The sequence below is a fragment of the Clarias gariepinus genome, chromosome 14 (assembly GCF_024256425.1).
Source record: "Clarias gariepinus isolate MV-2021 ecotype Netherlands chromosome 14, CGAR_prim_01v2, whole genome shotgun sequence".
Classification (NCBI taxonomy): Eukaryota; Metazoa; Chordata; class Actinopteri; order Siluriformes; family Clariidae; genus Clarias; species Clarias gariepinus.
Window position 1 is genome coordinate 21,541,104 of NC_071113.1, and position 21,376 is coordinate 21,562,479.

General features: G+C 39.1%; 1 protein-coding gene across 10 annotated transcripts; it reads right to left on the reverse strand.

The window, feature by feature from the left end:
• Positions 1-659: 659 nt before the first annotated feature.
• tdrkh (tudor and KH domain containing) lies at positions 660-19,836 on the reverse strand. 10 transcript variants are annotated; one of them, XR_008365606.1, is made up of 15 exons: positions 19,450-19,538; positions 16,620-16,778; positions 9,742-9,833; positions 9,338-9,530; positions 9,098-9,237; positions 8,524-8,833; positions 7,512-7,678; positions 6,806-6,981; positions 6,652-6,716; positions 6,383-6,534; positions 5,626-5,739; positions 5,476-5,530; positions 3,755-4,827; positions 2,223-2,310; positions 660-1,110 (listed from the first exon to the last, which is right to left on the reverse strand). XR_008365606.1 is itself a non-coding variant. In XM_053510943.1 (15 exons), the coding sequence occupies exons 2-14, from the start codon at positions 16,744-16,746 to the stop codon at positions 2,255-2,257; spliced, it is 2,745 nt and encodes a 914-aa protein (XP_053366918.1). In that variant the 5' UTR covers positions 16,747-16,778; positions 19,725-19,836; the 3' UTR covers positions 660-1,110; positions 2,243-2,254. The 10 variants fall into 10 exon arrangements, 9 of the variants coding, with proteins under 9 accessions (XP_053366918.1, XP_053366920.1, XP_053366923.1 ...); XM_053510943.1 differs by lacking the exon at positions 19,450-19,538 and adding an exon at positions 19,725-19,836 and having other exon boundaries at positions 2,243-2,310; positions 3,730-4,827; XM_053510945.1 differs by having other exon boundaries at positions 2,243-2,310; positions 3,730-4,809.
• Positions 19,837-21,376: the final 1,540 nt, after the last annotated feature.

Below are 21,376 nucleotides of genomic sequence, written 5' to 3' on the forward strand. Positions count from 1 at the left end.
CAAATTTTAAGATACATTTAATTTTGTGAAAGTTTTTGCTCCTTGCTGATTTTTTTTTTGTCACACTTCAAACTAATTTTAATATTATATTAATAATAAAATGCAAAATGCAGTTTTAAAATGTTTGTTTTTGTTATCTTTGCGTAAATAATTGTTTGATGATATGAATCATTTAAGTGTGTCAAGGGGCAAATACCTTTTTCCCCAGCACTGAAATTGATCCTTCAAATTTATTCACATTTTTTTAAATTAAATCTCACTTCCACACTGCAGTCAATTTTGAATCATTCAACTCAGCCCCCCACCCCCATCCAGCTAATACCCATAAAAATGCCTGCATGGCCAGCCAGTATTGCTCACTTTATTTAATTGTAATGCAAAAATCTTATTGTATACCGCTTTGTATTAATTTTGTCCTGAGGCAGCTACGTGGAAAAGTTAACAAAGTGGTGTGGTGGACATTACTCATGTGGTGTGAATTTTAAATCAGTAGAATATTCAGTAATTATTATAACCTTTTATGTGAAGGTAACGCAAGTTGATACAACATCCTGACACAAACACAAATAACTTTATGCCTACATTTTGTATAACATTATTAAGAGCTTAAAGCAGTTTCTCTATGAACAAGAAAAAGGATGTGAGGAGAGACAGACCGGTTAGAACAATACTCTTTTATTATATTATATGTTTATATAATATATAGATATATTTGCAAGCATGTTAACCAACCATGAAATGCATAACATAAATAACAAATGCAAATTCATTTAATTTCAAACGGATTCAAACAACTTCCATTAGAAAAAAAAAAAACATTTAAATCACCCAAGTGCACAACTACAATAATACTGAGGTTCCTTTTTTATAGCTCTGTAGCTCACTGAGCATCACTTCTCATCTGGTCATCAACTCCAAGTAGTTCACGATAAAGTGAGTAAAACAATATTTGTAATGTTGACAGTAACTCTAGAACAAACAACAAGAATTGACCAAAAAAATAAAAAAATTAAATAAAGAGAACATCTAGCACAGTCAGAAAAGGCTTGTGCTTGCAGGTAGGAATCATGAGGTCCATGCCAGCAGAGTGTTTTCATCAGCATGTGGTCTCTTGAAGGAAAAGACAACAGAAAAAAATAGACATTAAATAAAAATCTAACAAGCACATCTTTAATCAAAATGTATTTATTGGGACACAGTATGTAAGGAATGTAAACTACTAGTCTAAAGTTTGGGCACACCGTCTAAAGCTTACAGAAGGCATCCCGAATATGCATTAATCTCATGAAACATGTTAGATGCGTCTGCTGCTTATGCATTCATAACGGCTCTAATCTGAGTTGCTGTTAATTGGTGATTTCTGAGGCTCATAACTCTAAATTTTGATTTCTTAATTTCCTGGGATGGTCTTCATAAGACCCAGTTTCATTACGGTGCTTGATGCGTTTTGCAAATGCAAAGAACTATTCAGGAACAGCTGACCTTCGGGTTGTAAAATAACAACTGACTGTTGTTGATAATGTTACTTTACCTAATACAATATGTGTAATTTCATAATTTAAAAATCCATAATTTTACAATTCAATATCGTTCTAAAATATAGAAAAATAATTTGCAAATAAAAACATTGAATTTAACCAAACCTTTGGTACTGGTAATGTATATGATAACAGGATAAGACACTTTGTTATAAGAAAGCCATCAATAACAGGGTGCTGATTATTTATTAGAAACGACTATCTTGATGTGTTTTATTTCCTTGTTCCACAGAACTTCAAAGATTTTGTACAAGGATCCAATGTACTATGTAATCCAAATATAGTTACATTTAACATTGTGGGATGTCAAAGTAATAGTTAGATGGTTTACGTTATCACATACATTATAGAAGCTATAAAGTCATGCCTGCCCTAGCATCTTTTTCTTAAAATTAACAGGATAACAAAAATGCAGCTTGTTTGAGTTACAAACTGCAAAGCTTTATGCTTTTCTACTTCACGAATAAAGTTAGAGATTAACCCCGACACCAGAGGCTCCTTACAAAAATGCTAGTTTTTCCACTCACAGGAGAACCGTCACATTATTAACAGTTTCTCATTTTTATTAAATCAAGTTATGTCCCTATGAATCAGCAATTACTTTTGAAACCATAATTATATACACCACATGGCCAAAAGTATGTGGACATTTAACAATCTCAGCCACATTTGGTTCATTCTTACCAATATGAATAGATACTGACTTTGGTCTTTTATCAGTTGAACTCCTCATCAAGAGTGTCATCTACACTTCCAGATATTGAGGCAACTTCTGCACAGAGTGAAATATAAGGAAAAATCAAAATAAAATACACAGTGAAAAATTATTATTTAACTCCATTTAAAACACTATATTGTGATCATTATTGAAAAACCCAAGAATCTGTAATGCCCTGTGCTGAGATGAATTTATTTATTTATCCTCATGTAGGTGAAAAAGATTACAACACAACACACACACCATAACCACCTCTTGCATGATGGAAGTGTTTTAAGTTCTTTTGAAGTGAGAATAATCCACTCCCATAGTGCTCCATTGGACAGTACTGTATTTCACCCCAATCTCCATCCACCACCAGTGTAGTTTATGTGCAGTTACTACCAACTTGCATGTTTCTCCGTACTGGTAAAATAAATTTTAGTTCAAATGGTATAAAAAGTTAATGGAAAAGGAAAACAGTCAAGTATTTTGTACTGTACTGCTTCAGTGGTTGAAAGTTGGATATGTATTTGTCATGTCCCATCCTAAAAACTTAATTATTTTTAAATTAAACAAAAATATGCTGTTTGTATTTATTATCAATACAATCATTTACTGTCCCAATTTCTATACTACACAGCAAGTTTTAAAACTTTGAAAAAGTTTTTAGACATCCAAGGAGAGAAAACTCCTTTTATTTTTCTACATAACCCTGGTTACACTAATGCGCATTTATTCCAATGTTTAAAAATTACTTTTATACCATCTAGGTAAAAAGTTCTCAGTATGCCGGAGCCATGATTCCACTGCCTGCTTTACGTCTTAACCCAAAACCACCTTTAATGGCTCAAACATGTGGAACTTGATTGGATCAAAATCATGACTCGACAAGGGATGCGACAATAACTCCTAGCTGAGCTAATGTGCACGTGGGTACAGATCATTAGAGACTTCTTTAAAATTAAAGCACAATTTGAATGCTTCACTACGGCTAAGAGACATCACTGTACTGTGCTGTGCTTGAAGACTTCACGATAAACTTCCTTATTCACGATAAACTTTTGGCTTGAACACCCCTCATATGTTTAAAATGGTGTTGGTTATAGGATTTAGTATTTTGCCATTAATATTCTTAGTATTTTTTAACTTAATTGTATAAAAAATAACCATTGAATTATTTAATAACCATATGGCACATCAAACACAAAAATATCACACAAAAAAGTTAAATATCTGTCTGCAATTCCATCTTGGCAAAATAGGACCTCCTGAGAATGTGTGCGTTTTTGTATTGGGAATAATGATCAGTCAAAAACTTCAGTTCCCACTTTTCATAAACTTAAAGTATTCAAATTCTATTATTATAAGCGAGTAAACGGAGTACATAGAAACATGCTGAAATCCTGCTCTGTAGTAAATCACACACATATGCTAAAAGTGTGGTGTTTAGTGATTGGGTTAAAACACACTAGGATATTCCTTGAAGTTTACCCTTTAAACCAGCAGCACCTCTTACTGATATGGCTCCACTGGTCTCCTTGTTTTCAACTTCCGGCACTTTGTCTCTTAGCACAGCTTCTCCACAGACCTCCTCGTTCTCTTCCTCCTTTTTTTCTCTCAAGGCCTCAGCAAGTTGTTCACTTGATTCACTGATAATTCTTGTTAATAACTCGTGCTTTCTCACACTAGTTTTAGCTGTTGAATCATTTAAATCATCATCTTCCTGAGCCAAGCGCTCAGACTGTGTAGTGGCGACGTAAATGACATCACTCTCACTGCTGCTACGATCGCTCACACGGGCGACACTTAACGTTTGGAGAGCCTTCCTTGGTTCAGATGGATCTCCGTCCGTCATTTCAGCATCGTCCGCACTCGACGACAGATCAGAGCTCAGGTAGATTACAGAGGAGGAGGTCACTGGGTTCGTGTCCTCAGACTCAATCAGACAGGAGGAAGTGGAGGATGGATAGGAGGAGGAGGAGGACGATGACGAAGAAGCCGTGGCTGATGTGGGCATGGTGGTGTTGAATGATGTCTCAGAGGAGCCCTGAGAGGATGCAAGATAATACCAGACACCTCTTATTCCATCACTACTATTGCTGCTGCTGCTGCTGCACACACACTCACTGCAGGTACTGATGGAAGACTCTGGTTCCATCAGCTCTGAAGAAGTTGTGATGTTGCTGCTGGAGAATGTCCCGAGGAAGACGTTGTCACTCAGGCTGACAGAATCTAGCGCTGATGTCACTACATCTACAGCAGACGCAGAGGGGATTGTGACTGGTGACACCTCTTGCATGTGCTTTATTTGAGCTGCTGATGGAAGATCTGAGCAGCTCATGAGGTTCTGTTGAGGATCAAATCTTTGTTCCAAGCCGAGTGGAGAGAGCACTGAGCCTGAAGACTCAAGAACATGGCTGAACACCTCGCTTAGGCTCAGAGAAGGTGTGGAGTAAAGAAACAATGAAGAAGGAGCCATGACGTTGTCAGAGGAATTCTGGTCTACATCAGCTCGCTGGACATCTACAGGGCTGGGGAAGCTCGAAGACGACCACGTCAACTGCTTTGCCACTGATGGATATACGGAACCTTAAAAGATGGTGTCTAAATGGTTAATTAAAGATTGACATGCAGTCTAAACAAAAAAAAAAAACTGATATGATGATGAAGATTTCATGGATGACTTGCCAGACCAGGCCTTTTATCTCCATGTCATGTTCTTTTGGCTGTTCTGAGCATTTGGAGCCATTTTCACCAACAGGGTTTCACCAACACTTACCTGTATACTTATCTGTTCATTAGTTTCTGGGCATCAGTTTAAGACTAGTGCAAATGGTTATAAAATGATAACCTAAATTAAGACCAGGAATTAAATAATTCTTAGCCAAAAACAGAAATCAATATTATTTGCTGCTATAATAACTGCTTTAAAACCAATCAATTTCATCAGGTCTATTATTGAAGGCAAGAATGTGTATCCTCAGAGGTAAAAATATATATGCCTATATCTACAGTAATACATTAAAAAAAAGTCATGGGTGTGCTGTCTTGTTCCAAAAAAGTAAAAAACAAAAAATAATCATCTAAATCTCAATCGTTTCCAATCTCAGTCCTGATTTGAAGACTATACAAGATATCTCACAGTGCAAAAGCAAATATGTTCAAAACAGGGGGACAAAACTTGGGTAAAGACCTGTTGGTGTAACCAGCTGTTGAAGCACCACCTTTGGAACTTACCTGACAAGCTTATACAGGACATACTCAACTCTGAAGTGGCCCCGGTCATGTCGTCCTGTGGACAAACAACAAGACGTTGTTAGTCTGTTGCCAGGGGCTAGCACGAAAGAGCAAAAATAAAATTCTTTTTAAAGTTATATTTATTTTTACCAACAACTTCTGCAAAAATCTTGGCTCGTCCTGATCTCCTCTCAGCCCGCTATCCTCATCCTGACATCTTACCGCATGGCCTAAGCGAATCAACTCTTCACCCAGATCCACTGCCTTATACACACACACACAAACGGGGGAAACATTTTTATGTAAAAAGAATCTGGTCAGCAAATGTCTAATTCCTCTTTTGCAACAGAACATGGATGTGGCGTTTATACTCGTTTTGGTAAACAAAATATCTTAGAGCATGAACAAAGAACGAGCTTAGGATCACTGAATTAATTTGCAAAGCTTTAACGTAATCTCTTCAGCTAAACCTCGAAATCCATATAACCATATGCATGCTAAAAATATAGAGCATTTTATCAGTATTATAGATGTGACGTTAAACAGACGTTGAAATATATATATTTTATTTTTTTAAATGCAGATCCTGATCGTTTCTTCTCTAATTTTTTTTTCCTCTTTTTGGGTTTTACCATATTTTTTGACACTCAGCACTTTACTGGACTTCACTGTTTAGTCAATATACTGTAAGCATGTGTTTTAGCATTTTCTCATTTTACTACATTCAGAGTGTGAATAACTTTTGACTCAATCTCAGAGTACAAGTGTTTAATACACCTGAACTTACAGCGGACACTACAATCAAAAGGTGCTGTTACAGAATATTAATTAACACAATCTGATTAAAACTAAAATTCAATTATGGCTGTGCTGTAAAGTAAAAACATGACATTTTATTCACGCGTACCTTTCCCTGGGTGTTATCATACAGCTTTACACTGGGCCAGGAAGACATCTCTGTATGTGAGTAGCTGCACAGTTTGGCTAGTAAAGGCTTCCACTGCGCGCAGTACGTCATTCTCTCAAATTCATCCAGCACGTCCTCTGTCCAAAACTCTCCTGCAGTAATAATAATAATAATAATAATAATAATAATAGGTACACAGTTTAATTAGAGCATTAAATTTGAAACAACAATTTTTCCTGTCACAGTTCAATACAAACACGAGTACTAACCTACAGGCTGCACTTCCGCTAGACTGCACTCAATAGCTTGAAAGGGCAAGCTCAAGAAATCACTCCTAAAACAGCAGACAAAAGATCAGCTGTGATGGACATCAGCACAAACAAATCATCAGCTGCTGGAACTTCACTGCTTCACTGCTCTGACCTCAGGCTGCGTAACTGTTCCCGCGGCAGCTCTCCGTTGTCCCCATAATCCACATAGTACAGATCGACCAAACCAGAGTTCAGGACGCCGAGCACTCGAGCCCGGTTCCACGCGCCATGGTCCCGATAAGGAGCTGCCACGATGTCCCCGACGACGATAGCCTCCACTCTGTGCTCCTGAAAACCACAGACACTCATTTCCAGTATAGAGAATATCTTAAGTAATGACTTTACAACTTACGTCTCCAAATTAGGCTCCAGGCTAAACTTCTTAACTCCAAATTATGTCTACAACTGACCCATTTAATCTGATCTACATTTCAACATTAAAGTTTTTTTTTTAATGCAATGCTTTTTTTTCAACGATTGCACTCACTAACACAGTAAGATTTGTTGAAGTAATGACTACCCCGAATATAATACACAGAAAGCCAATATTAGCTGACTACCAAGCTCAGCAAAATGCTGTTCGGGTTTCGCTAGCTAGCTAGCTATGTTAATCGAGCCATGTTTTTTCCTACATTATATAGATAACTATTCAAGTGATGTAGGTTTGATGCCGAGTAGTAAAAAAAGAAGTAAAGCTTCTTTGCGATGTCAATTGTTAAAAGCGCTTTACAAATAAAATGTAATTTCCAGTTTTATAGTGTGTGTGTTTGTGGTTTTGTGCCTAAATTTTTTAAACAAGGAAGGTTCACTAAACTCACATGCAAAGTGTCTCCGTTATAGAAACGGCTCATTTCCGTAGTCAGTTTATCCAGCTGAAGCGATCGGACACCTATGATCTGAATCCAGAAGTGATGTGGATTCTCGGATGCAGACACGTACACCTCCAAATGCTCACCAGGCTGGAAGCTCAGGTCTGGACTCGGAACTGGCAAGAGCAGACGGGTCATATTAGATTAAGCGTAAGATGGAGACAGAAATATTAATAAACATTCCAATTTATGTACACTACTGTATATTCCACAAAAGAAAACATCAGTGTAGGTGTGCTGAAAGTGGTAATACTGAATTATATATCTGTAGCTTTGATTATGGCTGGCAATGTGGTGGCTGCTTTATGTGTGAAAATGATACCTCATGCAGTCATATGAGTTGTCAGCTGACTTAATTTTATTTTGCTGACGTTGCTGAGACTAGACCTGACCAACTTGAGCAACCCAACAGATCATAACACTGTTTCCAGAAGCTCGTACAGTGTGCACTGTACATGATGGTGCATCGCTTCATGTGCTTCCTGGTTACCTTGAACTAGGCATCACTCCGAAAAAGGCTCAATCTGACCACATGACTTCTTCCCATTGCTTTAAAGTCTAATCTTTATGCTAATGAGTCTCACTAACAAGTGGATTTCTTGGCCACACAGCTGTTTAATTCCAATCATATGAGTGGAAATGCTTAATTTCACTAATATAAAATTACAGCTATGATTTCTACTGTTGATTCAGTAAATATCACAAGTGTTTAAGTTGTCTCCAATCACAGTAATAATTCATGATTCTTCTTCTGACCACTACATTTCTTTCACAAAATTGATGGCTCACACTATCCTTCCATGTTTTGACAGTTTTTAACCTAATTCCGGTAATTTTAGTGTTTCCCTGCTTTCCCAATACTGTACATTGTGATTTTGCACCATTTTAATGGTTTATCACTTATTAAACAAAATGCAACACTCTGCCTTAACGTCTACACCACTACCACTTATGTGCTTACTTTCAAATTTGGAGTACTCCAGTGGTGAAGCTGGAGAGAAAATCTCTTCATCCTCTGATTTAAGTGAATTTTCTGTTGTGTGGTCCCCGCTGCTGGCAAACCCGTCAGAGCCACTGGCCTGATTCAGTCTCACTTCAGTCAGGAGAGAAAGATCATCTCTGTTCATGTTGTGCATAAGCCCGGAGTCTGGGCCACAAGGTTTGTGGACTGAATCCAGTTCTGGGGTTTTTCTTTTCTGGCGCAGAGCCGAGGACTGGCTGATCCGTTTTCGCACCATCTCATTCTCCATCACTTTCTCCATGATCAAGTCCTAAAGAACAAAAAGAGAAGCAGGAAAAAGTACTGTTAACTCATTTAAGAGCATCTGTTGCTCCCATTATGGAAAGCCGATAGAAAGTTGACAAATAAATGTGACAATATAATATTATTCATAAAATAAAAAATATAATAAATCTATAAACATGATATTTTGATGTTACAGAAACAAATGCTTTTAGACTTAATACGAGTGATGAGTTTGTTAGATTTGTTTTTTGTTACTTCAGACCTTTTATTGTACACACAAGCACCTCACCTTTGCGCGCTGAACTTCTTGACGTGTTCCCATGATGGTAACCTTGCCCTTTTCCTCCAAGCTGCGACCTCGCTCACGTGAGCAGTTCACCCGAGCTCCTGATGTTCGGCTGATTAACTTCAGCGACTCACCACCGCGACCTATCAAACAAAATATCTCTCTTATAAATCTGACAACACATGAGATACGATAACAACCTTCAATTCAATCGATTTTAAGAAGTCAAGCTTAGTGCAGGACCTATGATTCGTCCGAAGGCAGTCTGTGGCACCTCTAGGACAACACTGATGAGCTCACTGTCACTGGCGAGTTTCTCCAGAGCACATTTAGCCAAGAGATTCTGCTGTGTTGTGCCCTGGAGTAAGAAGCACACGGCACTCTGATCCTCCGAATTCGGCAGCACATTCACCTGGGCTCCTGACTTCTGACTTATCTAAACAAATGAATGAATGAATAATAATAAAAAAGGAAAATAGTAAATAAATATATGAATCCATTCCTAACTAAAAACTAAACAGAGTTTAAGTAAAAGGTTGTCAAGCTAGCAAAATGCTCCTATATCACTAAGTGATTGGTTGTTGTTTTTTCTAACAATAAGGCACCATACACAAATAAAATAAATAAATCAGGAAAGAAACACTCACTAGATCCAGAAAGGTGCTTTGGTGCCTTGCAATAGATCTGTAGACATCGAGGGGCACAAAAAATCTGGACTGTTCTGTCTTTTGCTGTTGAGCTACAGAGCAGAAAAGGTAAATTACTGTTGCATAATTTAACTACAATTACACACATCATCATCATCGTCATAAAAAAGAAAGAAATGGAGCTGCCAGTCCACGATATAACCACTATTATAATTTTCCAGTCATCAATTTTTAAACTACGGTGCCTACAACATGAACCCCAGGGGGGGAGGACTGAGACTGTACATGTTAATGTGATGCAGCATTTTGCCATTGAGATTTTTTTATATTAATACAACTTAAAATTACTCTTGTGCACTTTTCATTCCATTTCAAACTTCTGCCATTTAAACTTTTTATTTTTTTTAACTAATCTTTACAAATGGTGCCAATAGTTCTGATGCTTGCTTGCTCTAAGGCATGATACAAAAAGAGCTGTAGCAAAAAAAAAAAACAAAAAAAAAACAAAACTTCCTTTAATGTCTCAGATTGGGAAACGCCCACAATGTGACCTCTTCAGAAGCTCCTATCACACTCCATTATCCTGGAGCTAAGCATGTCAGTGGCATTGTAGGGGGGGGGGCCTCTTCCTACAAAAGGGGTCACCACTACATATTCAAAACCACACACGTCTTCCTGGCTACGCATGAGCGAGGAGGGACGTCTCTCATTCTTCTCAGAGTACCGTGGTTATAAAAATAGCCCAAGGTTTTCCTCCACAGCATTCATTCCATACCTCACGCTGGGGAATTCTGGCTCCTATACTGCTAGGCAGATGATATCCAAGCCCTTAGCCGTTAAAGCTCAGAGCATTTTAGTCATTATTTGTTTTGCATTTTTTTTATAAACATATATAGAGCTCAGGATTGTGCAGTATAGAATGACATTTTTTTTCAGCTCAAAATGGACTGAATTTTAGTCCCCAAACCTCCACAAACACGACAGAGCAGAAAGTTAGAAACTAGGTCACACAGGCAAAGAAATAGCACAGATACACATGATCACATGTTTTATGGTTGTTTTCAGTTATTTCTATGACCAAAAAAATTTTTTTTAAATAAAATAAAAATATTTCTACATTTTTGCAACTTCACTCACATATTTTGGTAGCAATAAACCTTTATAAAAGAAATAACTTTTGTGGTACCAGAGCTGTATCCTTTTGCCTGTAAAACCTGGCAACAGTATACAGCGAGTCCCAACTCACGACCGCGCAAATCTCCTTAATGGAAACCCTTCTGAAGGAAAAAAATAATAAATCACCCATGAGGCAGTTAGGCCTCAAGTAAAGTGCATACGGGTTTATCCGCTGGCTGTAGACTTTTAGAGCTACAGTGAGGTCAATAAGTATTTGATCACCCTGTGATTTTGCAAGGTCTCTTACTTAGAAATCATGGAGGGGTCTACAATTTTCAGCATAGGTGCATTTCCACTGTGAGAGACAGAATCTAAAAAGAAAAATCCGGAAATCACATTGTATGATTTTTTTAACAATTTATTTGTGAATTACTGTGTCAAATAAGTATTTGATCACTTGCTTATTAGCCAGATTTCTGACCCTCAAAGATCTGTTGTTTTGCTTTTAAATAGTCCAGCTACACTCTGTTCATGATTCTAAATTAGTAGCACCTGTTTGAGGTCGTTAGCTGTCAAAGACATCTGTGCACCCCATAGCCAGCCAAAGTCTAAGTAGCAACATGGGCAAAAACCAAAGAGCTGTCAAAAGACACAAGTGACAAAATTGTAGACCTTCACATAGCTGGAAAGGGCTACGGGGCAATTGCCAAGCAGCTTGGTGAAAAAAGAACAACTGTTGGAGCAATTGTCAGAAAATGAGTCAGAAAAGAGGCTAATGATGACTGTCAATGTCCCTCGGACTGGGGCCCCACGGAAGATTTCTCCTCGTGAAGTGTCAGTAATGCTAAGAATGCTGAAGAATTTGGGCCTCCGAGTGGCGCAGTGGTAAAGTGCTTGCCCTATCATCCGGAGATTGCTGGTTCGATTCCCGGGTGATGCTGTAACCTCTCGCAGCCGGAGGTCTAGAGAGAGCTGATTGACCGAGCTCCCTCAGAGGGGAGGAATGAGAGGTAGTTAGCGCACATTAATGCGCACATTAATGCGCTACTTGCACACCTACTTCCGCGTTCTTTTCAATAGGGCTCAGTCAGTTCCGGTTTAAAAATGGCTACGTTCTACACCCGCTGTCTCCAGGATCTCCCATGGATTAACGTTACTGACGTGCATCGTATTTGCAAAACAACCATATTATATAATATATATAATTTATATACATTGTACAAGAACATATTAAATTCAAAGTCAGCTTTATTGTCAATTCTGCCACATGTACAGGACATACAGAGAATTGAAATTGAGTTACTCTCAGACCCTTGGTACATAACATTACATTACTCAGACATAACATTAAATACATAAAGTAGAATTTGAAAAATATGAATAAATACAATTATACATATAATTTAAAAAAACAAATACAATATACAAGTAAGGGCACATGGCAGAGAGTGTAAACCAGACAGTAGTGCAAATGCAGACATACTGTATAGTGCAAATAGTGCTTGTAAGTATGATAAAGTGTCAGAATGCAGCCCGGTTAAAGACAACAGAGTCTTATGAGGTAGACTAAGAGTAGTATATATAGATAACACATTGTAGATACTACCCTGTACTGTGTTCTGTAAATGTACAGTCACGCTGAACGTGTAGCTTTTGTACCTGTTTTTTCAGCTCCTCCACTTCATTTAAAGGCTCAGGAATGCTACAGTAATCATGATCCATCATTACATACATGGGTATGGGTTCGACGGATACCACTCACTGGACCGCAAGGCTTTAATGGCGTAATCATTTCAGGCAAAAAGCACTGGTATAGCGCCAGTTACTAACTTTTTTCGTGCCTCTGGTGTTTGCGGTTCAATAATCTGATCACTGCTAAAATGTTTACTGCAAATCTTAGAATTGCTGGTAGGACAAAAATCGTCTCGGCGTATGTTCACAAGCCACCGTTTTCTAAGGTCCACATCTGAAGGAAAACTGTGAAAACTTTAAGTTCCGTTGAACTTCGCAGAAGATGTACACAGCGGAACACAACAGTGTAGGTTGTATACCTTCTGCTGTCTCTGAAATCTATAAACACACTTTTTTCTGAACATTTCCTCCAAACTTCAAAACAATGGCCGACAAACCGAAACTCATCGAGCCCTATTACTTCAAAGCGGAACTATGTAACGAGTCTGTGTGCAAGTAGAGTATTACAGCTCTACAGCCAATCAGGGGCTTCTGTGAGCTCGCACACACGGAAGGAGTGGATAGCGCTGTCCTCAGAGTGCGTCATTTGAGAAAGTCCTGTGGTCAGATGAGACCAAAGTAGAACTTTTTGTCTTAACTCCATTTGCCGATTTGTGTTTGGAGGAAGAAGAATGATGAGTATCATCCCAATAATACCTACAGTGAAGCATGGAGCTGGAAGCATCATGCTCTGGGTGTGTTTTTCTGCACAGGGGACCGGACGACTGCACTGTATTGAGGAGAGGATGAACGGGGCCATGTATTGTGACAAATTGGGCAAAAGCCTCCTTCCCTTAGTGAGAGATGGGTCGTGGCTGGGTCTTCCAACATGACCATGACCCAAAGCACACAGCCAGGAAAACCAAGGAGTGGCTTCGTAAGAAAAATATCAAGGTTCTGAAGTGGCCTAGCCAGTCTCCCGACCTAAATCCAATAGAAAATCTTTGGAGGGAGCTAAAACTCCGTGTTGCTCAGCGACACCCCCAAAACCTGACAGATCTAGAGAAGATCTGTATGGAGGAGTGGGCCAAAATCCCTCCTGCGCAAACTTGGTGAAGAACTACAGGAACTGTTTGACCTCTGTAATTGTTAAAGGCTTCTGTACCAAATATTTTTTTTGACTCAAGTGATCAAATACTTATTTGACGGTAATTCACAAATAAATTGTTTAAAAAAAAAAAAAATCATACAATGTGATTTCCGAATTTTTCTTTTTAGATTCTGTCCCTCACCGTAGAAAGGCTGAAAATTGTAGACCCCTCAATAATTTCTAAGTAAGAGAACTTAAGAGAAATACTTTTTGACCACACTGTATATAACACAATAGCTCCCACATTTACACCCACTCGTTTAGCCAAAGCAAGTCACTGGTTTTAACTACAAGTGGTTTAAAAGGGGGCAGTACAGCAGGCGATTTATCTTTGCTAGCCACTGCTTTAATGGTAAGTGGGACACGATGACAATCAGTGACGGGCCTTCTTCCTGAATCCTGGCAAGGGTCAGGGAAATCATTGCTATCGAGGTGAATACAAAATATAGAGAAGCACATGGACCCTTGTGAGCTGGTGCATTCACCCACAGAGGAAGGGAGAGACACTACATTGCATTTTCCCTCGTTGCAAGCAGGTCACGTTCCCCCATGGATGGCAGCATTGCTGCAACCTACATTCTGTGAGAGCCGTGACGATGTGAGTCAAGCCTGCAAGAAGCCACCCAACCTTGTACTTCTTTCATGTGGAAATGACCCATAGGACACGTCACTACGTCCGTAGCCATCAGCAACAGCAGTCTCAGTTAAAGCTGGGGAGACCCGAGATTTTCACTGTGAAACAGAGCTAAACTGTCTTCAAATGCTTGCGCCCTTTCCCCAGTCACTCTTGGAGTCAGTGATGGATCAAAAGGCAGGTTGACGGACAACCGCCAGTCACCTGGGTGGTAGCAGAGATGCGATCATTAACATTTTTTATTTGTATTTTCTCAGATGCCTGCTGAAAGCTCTTAGGCCTAGAATTGCACACACCCCACACCCTTCTTCCTTTGGAAATATCCTGAATGGGAACCCCTTTGACTGTGTTCCAGGGGGGACAATTCTGATTGTCCTCTTCCCTAGAAAACAAAAGATTTCCTCCCATAAAAAGTGAGTGGCACTGCCCAATGCATGCAACTGAATAACCCTTTTGAAATACGCTGGGTAGGGGGTGGGTACATTTTCATAACCCACTTTTGTGTGTTCTAACCAGCTGGCTGTTTTTAGCAACAAGGAGCTAATGGGTCAGTCTGTGATACATGGGGTAGCGCCACCCTCTTGCTGTACAGGTGCACAGCACATTGCACTCCTCATGCTCTGCACTGTGCATGCAGAATGGTTATAACAGGGTCCTTTATGCTGGACAGAACCAACAGAGAGGTCATCTCATTTACATTTAGGCATTTGGCAAACGCCCTTATCCAGAGCGAAATTTCTACATTATTATACATCTGAGCCCAACAGAGACAACTTGGTGGTCGTGGGATTTGAACCTGGGACATCGAGGACGTTCTACTTTTGCTTAATGGACAATGTGGTGAGATTCAACCACTCAGACCTCTCCTGCAACACCATCAATCCCATGGCTCTGCCTAACAACTGAACTGCCACCTTATGGAGGAGAAGGCAGTGTTTGTTGATAAAGCACACGTCCTTCCATGTGCTGGCAGCCTGGAAAGCAGTTAGCATCTCCTCACCTCAGCGTGGTATTCCAGCAAGAAGCCATGAGTCCTGAGCCATAAGTGCAACTGTCTTGTAAGACTTGTCAAACACTTTTCCATCCACTCTTCCATAGAAAGGAATGCCAATGACGAGGTGTCCTTAAAAAGGGTAAGAGCTGCTTCTTCATGCTAAGAGACAGTGAACCCCTCCAGCAAGTCTGGGAAAATAGGCAGAATTGTTTCCATGTTTTTTTTTTTTACTTACAGTAGCCTACAGAGTCACCTCAGGCCAAACTTTAGGACACTGTATATCAAGCCTGTACATCAAGATGCATTTGCACATCTCGCAGGTCCAAATCCAGGATGGGGGAAGATGGGTCTCCATCTTCTGCTTGTGTCATTATCATCTTTATCATACATGAAGAGTTTCGACAAACTGTTCAATTTATTGTCCACTACGTTCACCAGAAGCTTTAAACACCTGGCCAGGAGGTCGAACCCACAAAAGTCCTGAGAAAGAAGGTCTGTGATGTCGGTCTTGCCAATTCGGTCCAGCTATGGCACAGTGGGCCATCACTTCAGCAAGGACTTGCTATGGAAGCTAACATTGGTTCACCGCCAGACAAATTGGTCTGATGAACCAGTCAGTAATAAAGCACTCCTCCAAAGAGTCAAGAGCAGCTTACATTACATTTACATTTAGGCATTTGGCAGACGCTCTTATCCAGAGCGACTTACAAAAGGTGCTTTAATGTTTACATAATTGGATACATACTTACACTGCTTGGGCACATTTCACGGTTCACAGCTTAATATTTTACTGCTGTGTAAACAGGCCTGTGTTTTCTCCTCTGCTTTTAGCAGAGTCAGTGGTCTTAGCCATGGTTGCTTGCCTGAGATAATACGCTACTTGAATAGAGCATAGAGCAGCTAGCAGCTAGCATTGGCTCAGAGTATTGCTACCATAGTGTGCTACTACTCGGCTAGCCTGGTGACAGACTAGTGTGGGCGATTTTCTCAAGAGTACCTTGTACACAATGAACAAAGTACCCGGTGACCCTGTTTGCACTCTGTTTGTGTTGTTAGCCTGGAGAGACAGTTGGGCTCGAGAAATAAAGTAGTGAAACTTCTACTTGTATCGAGGTGAGGTTTTTGAATAAAGAAACATGAAGTGGCAATCCCCTTTTGTAGAGGACAGTCATTCTGATGCGGGTCACACTGAGGGCTTTCCCCAATGGGAGACGTATAATGAAATGAACATGAAAAAGAACTAAATAATTAAATAGTTTAACTAAGAAAAATCATGATCATCAACACCATCACAACAAGTAAACATTACTCACCACTGCTGCTCCAAATATGACGGTATAAGATGTAGCCCACTGTGGCCCCTACAGAAAGGCCTGCAGCCAGCGCCACCTTCTTCCCTGAGCTCAAGCTTTTCCACGGCCCCTCCTGTACCGCTGCCATTTAGCTGTGCTGAGCCAAGCACTGGACTGAGCCTGACACAGAAGAGACACAGTATTAGATACAGTGATTTTGATCTGTGCATGTGTGCCGAAATTCCCCTTTAAGAATGCATCATGGTGCTCTGACTCATGGACTAAGCAAACAAGTGCCCACAAACTAATTGACCGGGATTGTGCGCACAATTTCTGAAATGTAATTGTAATGCAGTCCGTACTGCACATTTAATCAAAAGTCACGTTGAGCCTACTGTAGCCTGCGTTATAATTCAGAATTCCTGAAAATCTCAAGTATAAGCAGACTGACCCCTGGTTTGAATTATAATACAATCCAAATTCTCATTCAATATATAAAAGGGTTTGCAATAAGCTCCTCAAAATAATAAGAATGCAGCAAAGCAGCTCAGAAGAGCTGCTGAAGTGGTCTACTCCACTTCACATGGCACCAGATTTGTTTGTTAATCAGGGAAAAAAGAAAAACATTCTCATGTGTATTTCTCTCACACCTGAACAAGTCAGTGGGGTGTGAACTAAAGGAAGAAAGAAGCACAGAGGTATTGAGTGTAAACCGAACTTCATATTACAGTTAAACCTTAATGGAATCTTCCTTTTTGTGTAACTTTAACAAGTAACCTCTCTAATGACACTTTTGGGAACTTCGCGGAAATGTGACTTTGTTGTTTAACAGTTTCGTTTCCCGCACTGCTATTGCCTTTTAACCTTTTTTCCTTCCTTCCCGGGGGCTGTTATTGCAGTACAGCGACTACACTTGGACAAAATTTAAAAAAGTAATTGAAAAATTAACAATAAACAGTACACGCAAGCACACCGAGACTAAGCATGGAAGACGATTACCCATAATCCCATAGCACACGCACGTTAGAGAACCATTGGCTAAGTTGTAAAACATGACCCTTAGCATGTTCGTATTGCAAGACCTTGTTTGTTTATCAAGTAAGTTTTTTTTTGCTTGTCTTGCAAAACACCAAGGAATAACAATATAGCAATCCAAGGTTTTACTGTACTAGTAGTATTATGGCAACATACCATATTGTTTTTCAGTACAGGGTATGCCTTATTACAAAATGGAAAAGAAACCTGCAGATCGCTACAGGTAGCTACAGCAGCCCCTTAAGCGCACAATCACTTTTAGTTACAAATCCACAGGACAATACTTCTACAGTATTGGTTCCTGTGTTGCTGCTTTAACAGTCTCCACTCTTTCCACCCAATGTTCGAGCATAGCTGTGAACATTTGCCTGATGGTACTGACATGCAGTGGTTCATGCACAGGGGCATTGTCATGCTGGAACAGTTAAAAGAATCTGTAATGATACAACATATAAATATTTTTGTGCTTTTGACAAAACTGCGTAATTGTGGGTAATCGTCTCCCATGCTCGGTCTCAGTGCGCATGTGTCACTCGCATAATCAACATTTTGGTTAAGTGATAGTCTCTATCGGTAAACGGATGTGTGTGTGTGTCCTACACAGCACCTCCCTTCCCACCCTTCCTCCTCTCCATTCCCTGGTCTCAATCACTACAGCCACGATCTTTTCAAAGGTAAAGTGCAAGTTAATTAGCTTTATTTTACTTTATATTTTGTATTAGTTATTATATAGTTTTCCGATTGTTAACCGAATCGTCAGTTTACATTATTTCTCAGGGGGGGAATTAGCTTTGCTATACAAGTGTTTTGATAAAGCAAACTCTGGACTCCATATTAACATCAATTAACATCAGCTATTATAGCTGAACTGCCTTCCACCCTACACACTGTATAAATGCAGATCATTTACTGCTTTCTGTTTCACCCAAATGAGGATGGGTTCCCTGTTGAGTCTGGTTCCTCTCAAGGTTTCTTCCTATTACCATCTCAGGGAGTTTTTCCTTGCCACTGTCGCCCTCGACTTGCTCACCAGGGACAAACTGACCATCTTGATTCATACAAATTCACATTTCATACAAACTTAAATAATTCTTTTGACTGTGTAAAGCTGCTTTGCGGCAATGAAAATTGCTAAAAGCGCTATACAAATAAAATTGAATTGAATTGAATTGAATAAACATATATGCCTTCGGGATTAATTATGCTCACAACCCAAGGTTTAACTGTACATAATACTTATGGGGGACGACAAAGATACATGCTGCTCGGTTAAATGTTAAACACCAAAATCTGCTTGGCCTTTAAGTGAGAAAACCTTTTAAAATATTTAAAAATATAACAAAGTCAGGGGGTAAATATAAATAGCAAATTTAAATATTTATGACATTGTGATACTTATTGAATTGCTATTTTCATCGAATCGGCACCTAGGTATCGTGATAATCATACAGTATCAGGTGGTGACTGGTGATTTCCATCCCTGAAAAACAGCTGGAATGCACGCATTAAAAAATGTTAAAAAAGTAATTTCATAAACTTTTGTTTTGTGTGAGAAAATTATTTATTCCTCACACTGCCTGCAAAAGCTTTGAGAACACCTCTGAGTCAGACTGCTTCAATACCTGCACAGTCACCTATATTTTTGATGAAATTTTAAAAATCTTGGAGCACCATGGTTTCTCTATCTACAACTAATCAACACTTCATCACGTGACAGAGGTGGGTTACCAAAACTGCACTAGAGAACCTGAGGAGAAACAATTATTATTATTATTATTATTATCTTCATTATTACTAAGATAAATATAGATGTTACCTTTGCGTCCTTTTAGTGAACTATATACAGTGTGGATATCATGGAAAACTAATGCAATGTTAGTTAGATCTCTATGACACAGATGGATAACGACTGCACACAAATATAACGCAAACATAAAGCATGAAGCATCAGCAGCTGCAAACAAACACGCGCAGGCAGGCACGCGCGCCTGCACGCGCTAGTCACCTTCACACCTCAGCCGGTTTTAAAACTCTATCCTGAACGTATAAAGCGAGTCAAATGTAAACCCTCATCAACCACACTATAATTACCTTTTAAATGTGACCGGAGACGAAAAACGGAGTCTTTCTCGGTTTAAAAACCGCTGATAACCTTCTGAGGTAAAGAAACGCTTTGCTTGCTAACTACTGCGGGTCTGTTGCTCTGCCCGGAATCGCACACAGCCGATTGGCTGAGATTTGGCAGGTCAAGTCTCAGTGACCAATCACGAGTCTGAACGCAAGCCTGGAACGTGACCACGCCCCCAATTGGAGGCTTAGAAGTATTGGTACACACCGCTAGTGATGCAAGGCTGAGATGGGTAATGTTTTATGACATAATCACGAAATTTTAAATGAAACAAAAGTAAAAGTTTATATATTTAGTTTATTAACAGTAGTCAAATGACTAAGTAGTCACATCATTAACATTGTGTCCAAGCTTTTGTGGTTTTAATTCAAGAAATGTAAAGTACCAGCCAATTAAACTCACATATATGAAGGGGTCATTTGCGAAAACAATTATCTCTTGGGTGTTTTTTTTTTTCTTTACTTTTTTTTTTTTTAGAACTAAATAAATTAATAAATGAATTAATATAATTAATAAATTATATTGGTTAATTATGCAATGGAGGCAATATGAATAAAATTTGTATGGAGTTGTTTTAAATAAGTAAAAAAAAAATCACACATAGCACTTTTTATAAAAATTGCATTTATCTCTTTTTGCAAATGTGTATATACAGTGGGTATAGAAAAGAATCACCCCCTTTTAACTAATCACATTTTGTTGATTTGCAGCCTAAAATGAAGAAAGAGTTTTTGTTTTAGCCAACCATAATTACTTAGTGCAACTTTTAACATCCAAGTGAAAGATCACCACCATAATGTCAGGGGGAAAAAAAAAAACGGAATCACTGATTTGGAAAAGGATCACAACCTCCTAAAAATGATTTGTAAACGCAATCAGGTGAAGCTAATCACATTCTTTTAATTAGCATAAAAAGCTGGAGCATTTTAGTCCTTGGTAGTTAAACTGAAGCTAACAATCAACTACGGGTGTCAAGATAAATGTCAAAACATCTTCAGTTGTGTAGAGGCACAAGTCAGGAGATGGGTACAAAAAACTTTCAGAGGCTTAATCATGTCTCAGAGGCACAGTGTAGTTTATTATTAAGACGTGTAAGGTATTTGGTACAACACAGACCCTCCCTGGATCAGGACGCTCCAAAGTGGATGAAAGAGCCAAGAGGAAATTGGTCAGAGTAGCTACCAAGAGGCCAACAGCAACTCTGAAGCAGTTTCAGGAACTTATGACAAAGAGTGGTCATTATGTGCATAGGAAAATATCACAAATTCTACATAAATGTGGCTTGTATGGGAGGATTGAAAAGGAAAAAAGGCAGCAAAGCAACGGAGCTTTGTAAATATGCACCTTGAAGATTTTGAGGCCACATGGAAAAAGGTGTTGTGGTCAGATGAGACTAAAATTTAATGAGCTATTAAAATTTTACTCAGATAAGACAAAAAATGTAAATTTGGCCACAAACCCAAACGGTATGTCTGGCGGAAATCTAATAGACCTCACCGTCTAAATAACATCATTCCTACAGTAATGCATGAAGGTGATAATATTCTGTTATGTAGGTGTTTCTCTGCAGCAGGAAATGGAATACTTCAGAATAGAAGGAAAAATATATGGGGCA

What these genes read in the sequence shown, in the direction of transcription:
- tdrkh (XM_053510943.1), bottom strand. Translation starts at nt 16,746, where the DNA reads ATGGCAGCGGTACAGGAGGGGCCGTGGAAAAGCTTGAGCTCAGGGAAG. An exon ending in ATAACGGAGACACTTTGCAT is followed by an intron (nt 6,982 to 7,511) that starts GTGAGTTTAGTG and finishes TGTGGTTTTCAG; the next exon opens with GAGCACAGAGTGGAGGCTAT. An exon ending in GAACAGTTACGCAGCCTGAG is followed by an intron (nt 6,717 to 6,805) that starts GTCAGAGCAGTG and finishes CTGCTGTTTTAG; the next exon opens with GAGTGATTTCTTGAGCTTGC.